We start from the raw sequence: 16430 nt of genomic DNA, 5'->3' as shown, positions 1-16430 counted from the left end.
GCATGTGTGAGGCACTAGGTTTGTTTGTCAGCACTGCATATAAATAAGTAAAATAAAGGTTCATTGATAACTAAAAAAATATTGATTGAAAATAAAGGTTTTTAAAATAAAATATAGACATTCATATCTATGCTTTTACAATATACTTACTCATATGTATGTATCTAGGTTTATATATGTATACACACAGCAATCCCCTCCTTACTGGTGTTGGGTATTTTTTAAGACCCCCAGTGGATGCCTAAAACCACAGATAGTACCTAAACCTATATACAAACACTGGTACTATAATTGATAATGGATATGGCTACTAAGTGATTAATGGACAGGTAGCATATGGAGTATGGGTATCCTAGACAAAGCTGTGATTCATGTCCTGAGTGGGATGGAGCTAGACTGCATGAGATTTCATCATGCTACTGAGCAACGTGCACTTTAAAACATGATTTGTTTATTTCTGGAATTTTCCATTTAATATTTTCAGATCAGTTTGACTGAAACCAGTAACAGAAACCATAGGAGGCAAAACTATGTATGGTGGTGGTGGGGGGATTGCTGTATATAAAAACACACATATAAAATACATACTATGGAATAAAAACGATTATCCAGACAGAACAGAAGTACCCAATTCTCCAAGGGAACCATTTTCCAGATGAAGTGTTGTATGACTGTACCTCCACCAGTCTTCCCCCTTTTATTTACCACCTGGGGGCATTAGGAAAGAGAGATTTATAGACTAATGTCGAGAACTAAGTCACTAGAGACTAGTACAAACAATTAGGGTGGGAGATTGCAAGACTTTCTGATAATCATTGGCTGATGGATCAGGGAATTGAGATCTTTCAAAGAACAGAGGGCATAGGCATAAAATAATAGTTCATATTGTGATATCTTTAAAAGTTATAGTATTTTCAGGGGAAATTATAGAAATGAATAGTATTTTCTTTGTGATAAAATTTATTATTTTTTTAATGGAAAAACACCAATCAATATTATTTTAATGAGTTTTAGTCACAAGAGTATAGAGATCATCTAGTCCAGTGCTTCCCAGCTCAGGTTCCTGAACTACACAGTCTGCAGACAAAGAGACAGGATCATGACCATAGTGATGGTTCTTTAAGCCATTTTAAGAACTTCAAAAGCTTAATTGAATTTTACGCTTACCTGCAGTAAGGCCACAAGGTCAATAATTGAATAAATAGGGTTTTGTTTATTTGTCAATGTATACCATCAGGGTCCATGAAAACCAGTTTAAATTTTTAAATTTCTTTTTGAATAATTGCTACTATTTGTGATGATTGGTATTCATAACTTTTATTCTTTCATAAAGGTCTTCCAAACAAAGAGAAATTTACCAAAAAAAAAAAAAAATAAAATAAAAAAGAAAAGAGAACTCATATTATCTTTGACCCTATCAGCTCATTGAACCCTTTTACAAATTAAAAATAGACTGTGAACTCTGTGTGATCTTATTTTTCCCATATCTTGAAACAGATTGCTATTTCATCATCACAGTAATAATTCCATTGTCATTCATCAAGTATTCCACATTATGTTGGCGATTTAAAATTTTTAAAAATGGAATAATGATGAAGTTACACGGAAAGATGGTGCAGTGTTGAAATAAATCATTACTATTATGCTGTTCTTCAGTTGTCCTATTGTCTGAAGTATTACATCATTGTTGTTTTTTTTTCTTTTTTCCTTTCTTCTTTTGCAGTGCTGGGTGTCAAACTCAGCATGCTAGGTAAACTCTCCACTACTGAACTATTCTCAGAACTTTGTATTTTTTAATTATTGTGAGAGAAGGTCTCACTAATTTGCCTAGGCTGACCTTGATCTTGAGATCCTCCTGCATCAGCCCACCTGAGTAGCTGGGATTATGGGAATATACCACTGTGCCCTTCTGTCACATCAGTTTCTAAGAAGATACAAAAGAAGTCTGTAGAGACCCCCATCTTTGTAGTTGTTTTGTCCTCTTTTAGTTTTGAATACAATTGAGAATTCAGAATTTTTCATTTTCTCTTCATAATGGCAAGAAGAAAACTGACAGAGGAAGATATTTCACAATTCTTAGATGAATCAGAAGTTGAATGCAAAGAGATATATGTCAGCTCTCTGGGCACTAATAATGATGGAGAAATTGATTATGTAACTAAAATCTCAGACGGTGAGTCTTCAGATGACTATATCTTAGATGAATTTTCTCAAATTCAAGAATCAATGAGTAAACAATACATCTTTAATAATTAAAAATATGTTATCTGAAAAGGATCTCATCCCATAATATTTTATAATGAGAATCTGAAACATCCTGTTTGCTAAAATGTCTTGTGACATATTTTTTTCTTTTATGATATTTGCACATCAAAATTTATTCAATGTTGTTTGTAACCAGACAAATGCTAAAGTCAAAGGCAAAACCAAAAATGATTAAGAAAAAATAGATTATGTGGAAATGAAACATTTTATTGGGTTGATCATATTAATGATTTCATTTTTTTTTTTTTTTTTTTTTACCAGGGATTGAACCCAGGGGCCCTTAACCACTGAGCCACATCCCCAACCCTTTTTTGTATTCTATTTAGAGACAGGGTCTCCCTGAGTTTCTTAATTCCTCCATAAGTTGCTGAGACTGGCTTTGAACTCGCCTCAGCCTCCTGACTATCTGGGAATACCGGCAGATGCCATCACATCCGGTGGTGATTATAAGTTTAATAATGAAAATGTTTTTCAAGTATGGAGCAAAGATGACTGAGCCATCCCTCTTCAATGGAAGTATGAGCTCTCAAAGTTTTTTAAAGTATTGTATTTGATTATGAAAATACTAGAAAAAATAATTGAAAGTTCAGGTATGATAAGGCAGAATGTATTACAAATACATTTTTACCCAGGCACAGTGGCTCACACCTGTAATCCCAGCGGCTTGGGAAGCTGAGGCAGGTGGATCACGAATTCAAAGCCAACCTCAGCAAAAGCAAGGCTCTAAGCAACTCAGTGAGACTCTGCCTCTAAATAAAATGTAAAATAGGGCTGGGGATGTGGCTCAGTGGCCAAGTGCTCTGAATTCAATCCCTGGTACCTCCCCACCCCCCACAAAAAAAAAAAAAAAAAGAGAGAGAGAGAGAGAAAAGAAATACATTTGTAATATAGAATCATTTAGATGATGCAAATGTCAGGAGAAAACCACGAGTAATGATAAGTTTGAACCCATTAAAGATATATTTGAGGACTGGGGTTGTGGATTAGTGGTAGAGTATGTGTAAGGCACTGAGTTCTATCCTTAGCACCACTTAAAAAAAATAAATGAAATAAAGGTATTGTTCATCTACAACTAAAAAAAATTTTTTTTAAAGATATATTTGAGGGGCTGGGATTGTGGTTCAGTGGCAGAGTGCTTGCCTCCCAAGTATGAGGCACTGGGTTTGATCCTCAGCACCATATAAAAATAAATAAGGCAAAACAAAAGCATTGTGTCCATCTACAACTAAAAAATATTTTTTTAAACAAAGATATTTGAGATCTACAATCAGTATATACAGAATGTATACATTGTAGGTTTGTGTATAAACAACTGATATAATCAACTGCATTCAAAGAAAGTTGTCCATTTGGAGTAAATTTACCTACAAAACCAGTGAAACATGAAATATAAATTTGGATTTATTTTACTTAATTTCTTAGTAAAACTTCCAGTAAAAAAAATTAATATCTTTATTGAAATATAATTCACACAGGTAAAATTTACTTTTCAAAGTATCCAATGTAGTCATTTTTGGTGTAGACAAAGAGTTATATGCAACCAACACCACTATCTAATGTTTAGAACCTTTTTATCTATCATCCTGAAAAGAAACCTGATGCCCATTAGTAGACATTCTTCATTCTCCCCTACCTTCAGACCATAGCTACCACTAATCTGCCTTCTGTCTTTAGGAATGTGTCTGTTCTAGACAGATCATACAAATAGAATGATATATTATGTGTCCTTTTGTGACTGGCTTCTTTCCCATAGAATAATATCTTCAAGGTTCACCATAGTATAGTATGTATTGGTGTTCCCCTCCTTCTTTTTTTTTTTTTTTGGTACTGGGGATTGAACCAGGTACTTACTTAATCACTGAGCCACATCCACAACCCCCCCCCTTTTTTTTTTTTTTGAAACAGGGTCTCACTAAGTTGCTTAGGGCATTGTTAAGTTGTTGAGGCTTGCTTCGAACTTGTGATCTCCTGCCTCAGCCTCCCAATTCACTGGAATTATAGGCATGTGTCATTGCACTGGCCCCTTCCTTTTTATGGCTAAATACTACCCCATGAATGGCTATACCACATTTTGCTTATCCACTATCACTGGATGGACAGTTGGGTCAGTGACTCTTTGGGGCTATATACTGCTGTGAGCATTCATGTACATATTTTGCGAGGGTATTTGTTTTTATTTCTGTTGGGTATATATTTAGGATCAAATGATAACTATATTTAACATTTTGAGGAACTGTCAAACTTTTTTTTTACATTTCCATCAACAGAAATTCTTAAATTTCTCCACCACCTTGTCCTCATGTTATTGTCTTTTTTTATTCTAGCCATCCTTGTGGGCATACAGTGTATCTCATTGTGCTTTTGATTTTAATTTTCCAGCTGACATGTTAGACAGAATGTCATGTGTTCTTTTTTCTTTTACACATTTCCTTTGGGGAAATTTATGCATATTTTTTGATCCTGAAATTGGGTTCCAATAGTTGGTTTCCAGTATTTCTTTATTTTTCTGTAAATTTGGAAGTAACTTAAAAATATTGAAAAATGTAAAAGAAAAAACCTCCATTGGACCCAAGTGATAAATGGCTAAAACAATTTTTCTTACTATACTAATATTTAAATTTTTTCAACATATAGAATCTGTTTTGCAGAAAATTCTAAAAAAGAAATAATTGTAATGCATAGCCCCCTCATTTCTGTTGATCTCTTTTTATGAGTGAGAACTTTGAGGGCAAGATTAAACATTTAATCTGAAATCAGTTAAGTACCTAAAGAAGCCTGCTCTGTCTGGTTGTCTCTGTTTGTTCTTAGTTATCTTTCTCTTAACACAAGGTACAATTAACAAGTAGTTTGTTAATTATACATAATTGTACTGCTTGGGAGCATTTTCTAGAAGAAATCTAGATCCTTGATTTGGTCCTTGATTTTTAAATTTCTAATGTACTTTCCATGGTTTCAAGCCTATTGTATGATGGTGTAGAAAATTCCCAAAGGTAAAATAAGAGATGCTATCAGATGTTTGCAATTATTAAGAATGGCTTAAATTTTTGATATTTCTAATGGATTTTTTGTTCTTCTTTTTTCCCCTAGATATTGAAAGGTATAGTAAAAGATATATGAAGGTATACAAAGAAGAGTGGAAACCAGGTATTATAAAACAGATGATCTTAAAATATTTTTTTGAGGATAAGTTTTCTATTTCACCATAGGAAAACAGTCTGGTTCATTTTCTGTAACTCATTTGTAATGTAAATCTTTTGGAAACCAAGAGGAAAAGATTTTGATACCATAACAAGGAAAAATTGAAGTGCTTTTTTGAAGTTTTCAAAATACATTCTTATAAAAATAGGACTTGCTAAAGCCTTTTAGATTTTCTAGATTCAGAAGCCACAGTCACAATTTTAATTTGCAAAGAACACTTACTTCTTTGCTCTTGAATGATTTTAAAGCTTTTGAGGACAGAGTAAAAAACTAGTTTTAAGGATATTTTAAATCGATATTTAAATCGAAAGGATCTTCCTTTCCTTCAAGCAGACATAGGCTAGTTTTAGTTGCCAGCATGCCTTTTCATTAGAACCATAACTAAAAGAGTTTTGTTTTCAACATGTAAAATTTCACCTTGGGTGGAAGGGGCTGTAGGGGAGGTCTCAACCAGCCTGTTCATTTGGGAATAAAAAGCAGTTGCTATAGAAATGAAATGATCCATCAGGGTCATTTTCCAATACACTAGAACTCAGTTTTCTTCATTTAAATTCACTTACCTTTTATCTTTGTTCATAGTTTTATAGAAATTGCCCTTATGTAAATTTCTAAATGGTACTAATAGCATTATCATTTTCATGGATTTTAGTGCTCTTTTCATGTTAATCAACCAAGAAGACTGGGGCCCCTTGGAAATACTCTTACTCTTAAATCCCTCTCATTTCTTCTATTTCATTAATAATCATCTCTCAAATGATTCTTTACATACTTATGATCTTCTATGAGTAGTTTATAAAAACAGATTAAAAGCAAAATTTATTAATTCATGTAAAATGACTTGAGACTTAACTTTTGTACAAATGCACAATTTATTTATTAACAGAGTATTATTAAATCTGCTTTTATATCACTTCAATTTTCTGCTTATCTCTATACTTAAAAATTAAAAGTAGGGGCTGGAAGTATAATTCAGTGGTAGAATGCTTGCCTAGCATATGTGAGACCCTGGGTTCAATCACTGGTAGTTCTCTCCCCCTAGATCCCCCAAAATTCAAAGAAAGTGAAGAAGTAGAGGGACCATTTTTAGCTAATTTAAGCAAAAAAAAAAAAAATTATTGGAGGGAATTTATCTTTCAACATCTATTTATACTTTTAAGTTTTCAGATATTTGTTAGAGTTGTTTATTTCATTTCACATGTATTGGTATTGTGGTCACAAGTTCTAACTTTTGAAAAAACAAAAGTTACATAAGAAATATCTATCAGCCAGAGAAAACTAACAAACTACAAAGTGGTCATATAATAAATAATATTTAACAAAAACAGTTGTAATTCTAACATCCCCAAAGAATTATCCTAAGATTTTGTACCCACCAAATTTCATTGCACTATTTCAAAGTTATTTCAATGCATTTTTTTTCTTTATAGGAGAAAATTTATCGTTGTCTGTTATATTCGTTATATTTTAGTCTAAATCTATACAGTTTGATACTAAGAAATTTTATTGTCATTAAATGGGCAACTGGCATATCTTTAAATAGTTATATCCAAAACCACTGATTCCTAGAGGAAATGGAAATTTTTATATTTCTTCTTTTGTACACCAGATTGGAGAAGACTCCCAAGAGAGATGATGCCCAGGAAAAAATGCAAAAAAGGTACATTTAGTTGCAATAGTAATGCAGGTAGAAGGTTGTTGCTTAATTATGTTAACAGTATTGTCAACCTGAAGTTATGTTCAGTGTTCTGAATGTTTTTTCTTAAAATATATCTAGCATTTTGATTGTTATGTCAAAGCTTTGTTTTTGTAACTATTATTGATTTTTGGGGGGTTGTTTAGTTGTTGTCCTTTTTTCAATTTTGTGTGCTAGGAGAAACTTTTCAATTATATAGACTTTTTCATTTGTATATCTACAAAATTTTTGATGATTATATTGGCTACAGTGAAATATTATACAACTGGGAAACTGGTAAAATAGAATTATATTGTATATACAAATATCAAAGTGTATGTTTGCATTTTGTTTTTCTTTAGTAATTCCATTCAGTAAATAATTGAGTATTTGCTATTGCCAGATACTGTGCTGAGAGGAATAAAACACAGAGCACTGTGGCACTATCTATGCCTTCCTGGAGTTGCCAGTCAAATGTAGAAAAAAACATTAAATGACTGCCTTCATTGGGAGGTGTGGGAAGGGTTCTTCTAGGAAAAGGAAGTAGAATTGATATTGAATGATGAGTAGGCGTTTACTAACATGAGGTGGTTGGAGGGACATGGACAAAGATCAGGTTGTGAGAGAAAATCATGAATTTGGTTCAGAGATGTTTTTTCTGGTTCCTTTGAGATAAACAGAAATATTTGACCATGTTGTGGGAAACAGGGGTGTGGACCTAGAATGGAGGTGGTAGTCATCAGCAGAGAGATGATAGTTGAAGTTGTGAGAAGGGATGAAATCATCTAGGATGCAATTCGATAATTAAGAGGAAAGAGGGCCCTGAGCTTGGAGTAATGCCAACATTTAATGGACTGGTAGAGGAGATTGAATCAGCAGAGTGAAGAAATAGAAAGAGAGGGAGAGGTGAAACCAGAGCCACAGGAGGAAGAACCTACAATTGGGAAGGATATTTCAGAAAGTGGTCAGCAGTGTTCATGGAGGTTAAACAATGCTGCAGAGAGGTCAGGTAAGACAAAGATTGAAAAACATCAGTTTATCTTTTTATATCAGTCATGGGTATCCTCAGGGAGAACTTTTTAAATGACTTGGATAGGTCTATATTGGAATAGGTTAAGCAGTAAGTGGGACCTTAGGAATGGAAACTTCTAGTGTAGATGAGTCTTTAGAGAATTTTGGCATCAAGAATGAAGAGAGAAAAAGGGAGTAGCCAGAGAAGTTAAGAACGGTGCACTTAGCAACTAAGAGAAGAGGAAATACCCATTGCTTTTTTAAGAGCTTTATTGAGGTATAATTGACATATAGTAAAGTGCACAGTTTGAAGGCTACAATTTAAGTTTTTATGTATAGATATGTGTAAAAACATATATATATATATATATATATATATATATATATGTTGGAAGTATTTCTATCTTATTTTAAAGTCTTATTACATAAAATATTTAGCTTGAATACAGAAAGTATGGAGATACCAGAATTATCTACTATCTATTAAACCCTTGATTTTTTTTGAGGAAATATTTTCATAATAATGTACATGTGCATGAAAGATTCTGGCGATGTCTTCATGGATCATAAATCAGAAGTAGACTTTCAAGAGCTGAAAAAAAATGTGTCCATTTTAGAATTAATGTTTTCAAATATTTCTCAAGGACTGCTCATCCTTGGAGCTTTATGTATACATTAATCTAGTAAAATCTTCCAGTGTAGCAGAATTCCATTTATTAAAAATCAAAACAATAACAAAACTTTCTTGTTCCCATTCTGTTATAATATTTTTTATGCACATGGTGTAATTTTTTTGGTTTCTTCTTCATAGGCTTGTATTCTCCCTTTTGATGGCCTTCACTGATTTAGAGAAAGTAAACAGTACCAAAAGAGTCGTAGGTGAAAAAAGGTTTTCTTGAAGAATCAGTTACTGACAGGTGTTGAAAGAAAGAGAAACAAACAAAATTTCAAATATATGCATACATTTGGCTATATTTGGGGGCAAAATAGTCTCTGATACTTCTCCCCCAATTATTCATATAGGATTAGGCATTATATAAAACCCAAATAATATGTAGCAGAAATGCTGAGTGGACTCAATTCTTTAATTGACTTCTTTTTCTTAAATATAGATTGGTGTGATTCTTTCTTTTTTTTAATGATTGTTTTTTATTTATTTATTTTTATGCCATGCTAAGGATCGAACCCAGCCTCATACTTGCTAGGAAAGTGCTCTGCCCCAGTTCTTGTAACTGACTTTTAGTTAACAAATCAGTAATTTATATAAGAATATTTACCTGACAATTTGTATAGTATCCATTTAACAGACTTATGTATTATTAAATTAAATAATTTGATAAGTATTCCTTAGAGCAAAAGACTTCATGATATGAGTAAATCACATTCTTAGCTAATAGGTTTTGTCATTGATATTACAATATTTATTCAGATCTCATTCATATGCAATACTCTGTGTGCCACAGTTCATATTAAAGAGCTTTTGCCCTTAAGGAGGGCAGAGAAAGATAAAGATCATTACATCTGTCACTTTTGTTTGAGCAGACCTCACTAATACATGTTTGGGAGCTCTGAGCTCAATAACTCCTAAAGGGGTAATTTGGTATAACACAGTAAATTGTAATTCCGTCAGTTATAGGTCATTCACCACAATCTAAAAATTTCTTCTTCTGTAGGTTAAATGTTAATCTTTAATAAAATTACATCTTTCTAAGCCATGCTTTCTTCGGTTAACAAGTAATTTCTAGGTATTTAGTTTGATCTTGGAAAAGAGATGTAATACTTCTGATGATAATGGTACAATTTTTAGCCTATCATAATGCTTTGGTAGCTGGCAGAATTTATGTGTGAAATAATTCTATGTTCTATGCAGTTTCAGAATAGCCTTAGAGGCAATATTTTTATATGGGCAAAACAAATTATATATCCCAAATTAGAATGTTTAATTTATATGCTTTGAGTTTTGAGATTTATATGATGGATGTGTTCAGTTTAACCATTTTACTCTTCACTCCAAATGTAGTTCTTTATTGTACCGAATAAAACCTCTTTCTTGTCTCTTTTGCCATTAGCAAGTGCATATTTATCCAACACTTCTTTTTTATTTTTCAAACCTAGTAACTTTGCTTTGGTTAAAATGAAATGCTAATGATTGAACAGAAAGCTGCTGCAGATAAAATTTTGGGAGCATTTCCTGGTAATAAAGTGCTTCCACCTGAGGTAACGTTTTAGCAATTTTGTCCCTAATGGTACTAATTGCAAGTTCAAATTTTCAGTACTTAGTAAAAATATATCTGACTACAGTCTTAAAAATATATCTTATGAGGTGATTATCATTTGTTTTGATTGGACACTGAAGAGGTGTGATGATTTATTTTGTTTACTCTTTGAGAAAATAAATTCACTCTAAAATTATGTGACTGCTTCATGTGACATAATACTATACTATTCAGCATATGAAAAGGCACAAAAATATAATCATGGTTGCTGTTATAGAAAAATATGTTAACTGGTGGTTTTATTTCAGCAGACCCAAAATCCAAAAAGGCAAAAGATACAGACAAAGGTACTTCACTCGCTAATACTGCAGATGTTTTGAAAAAAATTGAGGTAGGGTTTTCTTCTTACTATAAAAATAAACTGAAAATATGTAATATGATTCCTTCTCACTTTAACCTTTCAGCCTTCTCTTACTTTTTTAATAAATGGATTTGGCAGAAGCAAGCCTCCACAAAAGCCAATGAGAAGGTTTGAACTTTGTTACCTGGGATGTGTGGAAGCCTCCCCCCTCCCCCCGTCCCCCACCTATCCTTCTTGACCACTTACCTGGCAAAGTACCTCAACCTCTACCACAGGCTTTCTTTTCTACCATATCCCTATTTTCCCCTTGTATTTGAATTATTTGTGGAGAGGAGAGAAACATGAAAAGGTTACCTAAAATATAGTTCTTTCAAAAAAAATCTCATTTTTCCCCCTGTTAGTGTATATGTACTTTTTTAAATGTTTTTCCCCTCATGTCTTATAATATATATAGCAGGTTCTATTGAGGAAAAAATTGTATCTTATGGAATTAATTTTTTTTATCTTCTCTCTTTACCCCCCAGCCCCACTTACTTTTTTCCATGTCCCTGCCCCCAGTATGGGGGAATTAATCCAGGTATGCAATACTATTAAGTTATATCCCCAGCCCTTTTTAAATTTTATTTTCAAACAGTCTCATTAATCTGGCCTCAAACTTGTGATCCTCCTGCTTCAAGTTAACAGTAAAGATACTATTTTTGAAAATAAATAGATAAAATAAATCAGAACGTTAATAGACTGAAAATTTGCCCTCCCATCCCTCTCCCAGTCATTTATTTCCCTCACTGTTGACTATCAGTGTTTCTTGTATAGCCTTCCAGAATATTTTTATATATAACAAAAACAGAATCTCCCTTTTTAAAGACAAAAGATAGTATATCCCAGTCTTCTGCATCTTCATTTTATCACTTAACAAAATATCTTGGAGGTGGTTCCATATCAGTCTGTATAGAGTTGCCTCATTCTTTATTATTATTGTTATTATTATTATTATTAGTTGTTCAAAACTTGCCTCATTCTTTTGTTGACTGCACTGTAATTCAATTAATTATTGACTGCATTAATTCAATTAATGCTGGACATCATGTTTCTTGTAGTGTTTCACTATTATCAATAATGATGCAATGAGTTCATGTTGAGTATGACATTTCACATGAGTAGGGTAAATTTCTAGAAGTGGATTTGTTGGGCCAATTGTTTTGTCTACATATAAAATGATTAATTATTACCATGTTGCTTTCCCTGGAGTTTATACCAAATTACTCATAATATCAATGTGTGTATTTACCTTTCATTGATGATGATAATAACAGTAAGTTACTGAGAACTTACTATGTGCCAGGCTCTTTGACAAGCTCTTTACATGCAGTATAACCTTAAGAGTTTGAAACACCAAAAGAGAGGTGGGTATTATTTTTCCTTACTTACAGAAGAGGAAGTCAAAAGTGTAAACACAATTACTTGCCAGATCAAGCTGACACAGTTACTTGGTGGCAGAAACTCATTTTTTTTTGCTATTTTATTTTTTGGCCCATACTTGAGCCTGAGATAACATGTCTGGAAAATAAAGCCAGAGGATTGATAAAGGAATAGCAATAACTGTCAAGCTTAACTGTGGTGGAATGATAGATGAGATTGCAGGACATCTAGCTTATACTGATTGAACACAGTTCTGGCTGCTCTTAAAGCCTCCTGGAAAAAGTTGCTGCAATGACTGTAAGAAGCTATAGGGAAGATTAATCTGCACCTCTGGGTGTGGTTTCTCTTCAGAACAAACTATTTTCTTATTCTTTACATTTAATATCATTTCCAGAAAACAGTGTTAAAATTGGAGTTTTAGGTCTAGATATCCCAGTGAGTTAACAACTTTAATATTACAAAAGCTATTTCTATTTGATTCTGTGATTGTTCATTTGTTCAGCAAAAGGAGGTTCAAACTGATTACAATAGAATACCCTTATATGGGGAGGTAGCAACATACAGTCAGATCTCATGAATAATCAGCCAGCAATAAACTGGCATATAAGCTTCTTATTTCTGCATGACATAGAGGGGAGGTTCTATGTGGTGCCTGTATAGTATTTAGGATAGAACAACAGTTCTCCATACGTAAATGAACTGTCTTTGAAATGATTTTACATTATATTATTATTTTTTATTCTTAAATATTTAATGTAATAAGCTTAGGTAGTTAAATAACATAGAAGAGAAAATGGAAGCTACCAAGCAGAAGGGCTCACACCGGCACCTTAACCCAGAAGGAGGAAGTATTGAGATAAAGTGTGTGACTCTGGAATCACTTTTTAACAGAATGTCATAGAACTCTTCTGTTTGTTAATCTACTTAAGTGCTTTATGGGTTTGCTTTGAGTCTGTGGGGTAGAAAGATGAAGTTATTTATTTAAAGATATTTGAGATGGCAGTAGTAAAAATGTAAACTTCCATATCCCTATGTCACACTGAATGTTCTGTATTTAAAAAATATTTTCCATAAACTGGTTAAATAACTGCTAATTATGAAATAATAATTAATAGCTTGTTTTTTCAGAAACAGTAAATACCTTGCACAGAGTTAAATTAATATAGCACAATTTCCATTTTAACTACACAAACTTATGCGTTTCAGGCCTTTTTTATTTATGGTCTGATTGAAATAGAAAAGACAAAATGTCATTTATTAATTAGTATTAACACAGTATCATATATATGTGTTTTACAGATGTTTTAAAAGATCTATTTCATCTGCAAGTATTTTGTTTACTTGTAATTTTCTGAGAACATTGCCAGTTGGAAAAATCACACACATTATAATGCAGTAATAACTCATAAGGCAACATAAAAGACAGTGTCAAGATAAATCATCTCATGTCTATTACCTTGGTCTTATTTGTTGTTCCTGAGAGGAGTGTGTATACACAGGAAAAGGAGAGCTTGCTTACAAATTTAATCTACATGATGTCCTCTCATTGCCTTTGATTTCTTTAACTTCAACTTGGATATAATTAAAAGGATTTTAAAAATAAATATTTAAGAACCAACAAAGAAATAGCTAAGTTGTAACCATCTCAGATATAACAGGTTTTCTGTTCATATGTAATCTACAAAGCACATATATTGTGAAAGAGATGGTGTATTTGTTGATGGATAAGTGTTCTAATTACTACTTAAGAATAATCACAAATTGGTGCTGGAGTTGTGGCTTGGTGGTAGAATGCTTGCCTGGCATGTGTGAGACCCTGGGTTTGATTATTCTCAGTACCACATATGAGTAAATTAATTAAATAAAGATCCATTGACAACTAAAAAATGTTAAACAAGAAAGAATAACAAATTAGCTAAAATAAAGCCTTCAGTATTAGTATTAATATGAAATTATTGTTATACTTACCTTCTAGAAAACTTTTGAATTTCTAACATTTTTGCAAAGTGAGCAATAGTACAATTTAGGAGAGAATGACAGTAATAACAACAGGTCTTTTTTTAATCTAATGAAGAAGATCATTGGTAGTCATAATAGAAATACAAATATGCAGTTTTAAAGTAAAGTTTATATTCCATGAGAAAGTAGCATAATGATTTTTACCAAGTGGATAAGTGTAGCCATCAGGCAATCAAAACTTTCATAATTTGGTTTCTCTCCTTTGTTTCCTATCTTAGAGTTGCTAATGATCACTAGCGTTGATTGTGATCTGAATTTTTAATCTCCAGATATATTATAAAGTCCTGCAAATGTGAAGTAAACAATGAAGAACAAAACAGAGATAGACAGGGATAATTTGTGATTAGGATACTTTCTCCCAGAATGACACTGTGGTTTTCAGCAGTCTCACTTATAAACAAAAACATGGACAATTTGAAATATTACCATTACATTCTTTTTTTTCTCCTTTTATGTTAGAAGGGAAACAAAATAACATTCTGAAAGTTTTTCTCTATAAACTAAATTATGTCAAATGTTTTAGAAGGAGGAGGGATAGAAATCATAAAAATAAAGCATTGTGCATCAGAGCTGACAAACCCAGCATTACCTAAGATCCAACTATTAAGTTACAAAATCAAAGAAATACTCATGTAATTATAGGACAGTGAGTGCTTCCTTTCTTGAGTCAACTCATGGTTTCCAACTCATGGTGTGGAGGTAAAATGGGATTAGAGGAAAGTATGTTCTCTTTAGGCTGGACTGGGAGGTCAAAGTCTAGAGCTTCCATATAAATTAATGAAAGTCACTTATACCAGGAATTGGAAAAGAGAGGTGATGGTGAAAAATCAGATGAGGAAAATGAAGAAAAAGAAGGAAGCAAAGAGAAAAGTAAAGAAGGCGATGATGATGATGACGACAATGAGGATGCTGCAGAGGAGGAGTATGATGAAGAAGAGCAAGAGGAGGTAAAGGTCTATTGGGGGAGAGTAACAGTTACCAACCATAGAGATTGTCTAATAAGTAATCAGATGTATGGTATGTAATTAAAATCAGTAACCAGCTTGATAGGAACCAGAAGTATATTGTTGTCACTGGCATCAATTCCTTGGTATCAAGAGAATTATTATAGCACTGAAATGATAATCATGCCAAACTGAAAGATAAAATAACTTCCTACACAGGTTTGTAAGTGGAATTCCATAAATTAAGGCAATTTATCAGATTAAGTACAATTAACTAATCTTAACAAAAATTTAGTCAGCCATTTAAGGTAGTAGAGTAAGGTAGTAAGGACTCCCTTCCAGACCTGTATCCATACAGATCTGGAAGGGAGTCCTTATAGTGGTACATGACAGCATGGACATTATTAGAGAATATTGATGGTTTAGTTACAGGTGTCTGGCTTAATCAGGACTCCATGTTTTGGATTTAGTATTTCCAATTTTTAGAAACATGGTGCATTTCAAAAACTGGAGTTAATCAAGTTTATTGGTCATAGCCTCTTTGCAACTTTGTCAACACTTCATACAACAAGCCTAGGCTAAGAGTTTCTTCTCTATTCTGGTGAACTTCATCTTCAGTCCATTTTAATGTGTTTTTTTTTTTTTTTTTTTTTGGTACCAGGCATTGAACACAAGGGTGCTTAACCATTGAGCCACATCCCCAGCCCTTTTTATCTTTTTTTATTTTGAGATAGGGTTTCGTTAAGTTGCTTAGGGCCTTGCTGAATTACTGAGGCTGGTTTTGAACTTCTGATCCTCCTGCCTCAACTTCCCAAGTTGCTGAGATTACAGATATATGCCACTGTGCCCAGCCATTCCATTTCACCTTCTTTTTACCATATTCTGAATCTTGTCTTTACCTGAAACAGATCCAAATGTGAAGACTTTCTGTTTTTATTATTTTGCATTACATTTTGTATTTTTTGAAATTTCTATTGATATAAATGGAGAGATTGGATTTTTATGTTTCCAGTGGTTAACTGGCTGCTAAGCTCATTTGTTAAATGATTTGCTTTCCTCATTGATTTAAAACTCTGCCTCTGTCCATTACATTTCCACACATGCATGTGTACTAAGGTTATATATAGAATTATGACTATTTATATGGTGGTCTCATTTGAACTGTCACCCTTGCCACATTCCTTCCCAGAACAAAGGCTCTGGGCTTCAGCTAGGTTTCTAGACATTTCTGAAGCTTGGCACCAGAGAAGCCAGGCCAACTTTCTGGACTGGAAAAATCCTAATAAGCTGGACGTAGACACTTATGTAGGTAAGTCAAAGTAAGG

The 16430-nt window shown here is 33.0% G+C and overlaps 1 protein-coding gene across 2 annotated transcripts in view; it reads left to right on the top strand.

Moving 5' to 3' along the window:
* Window positions 1-16430, top strand: part of Polr3g (RNA polymerase III subunit G) — a 34512-nt gene that overhangs the window by 15392 nt on the left and 2690 nt on the right. The window contains exons 4-7 of one of the 2 annotated variants that reach the window (XM_071612424.1): window positions 5353-5409; window positions 7070-7120; window positions 10674-10753; window positions 14959-15108. In XM_071612424.1, coding sequence (XP_071468525.1) covers window positions 5353-5409; window positions 7070-7120; window positions 10674-10753; window positions 14959-15108 — 338 coding nt within the window. Of the gene's footprint in view, window positions 1-5352; window positions 5410-7069; window positions 7121-10670; window positions 10754-14958; window positions 15109-16430 lie in introns of both variants that reach the window. The other variant, XM_027927486.2, reaches the window with a different exon arrangement.

This window comes from Marmota flaviventris, chromosome 5, assembly GCF_047511675.1.
Source record: "Marmota flaviventris isolate mMarFla1 chromosome 5, mMarFla1.hap1, whole genome shotgun sequence".
NCBI lineage: Eukaryota > Metazoa > Chordata > Mammalia > Rodentia > Sciuridae > Marmota > Marmota flaviventris.
The sequence above is the reverse complement of the archived record's forward strand: the minus strand, read 5'-3'. Positions and strand labels throughout refer to the sequence as shown.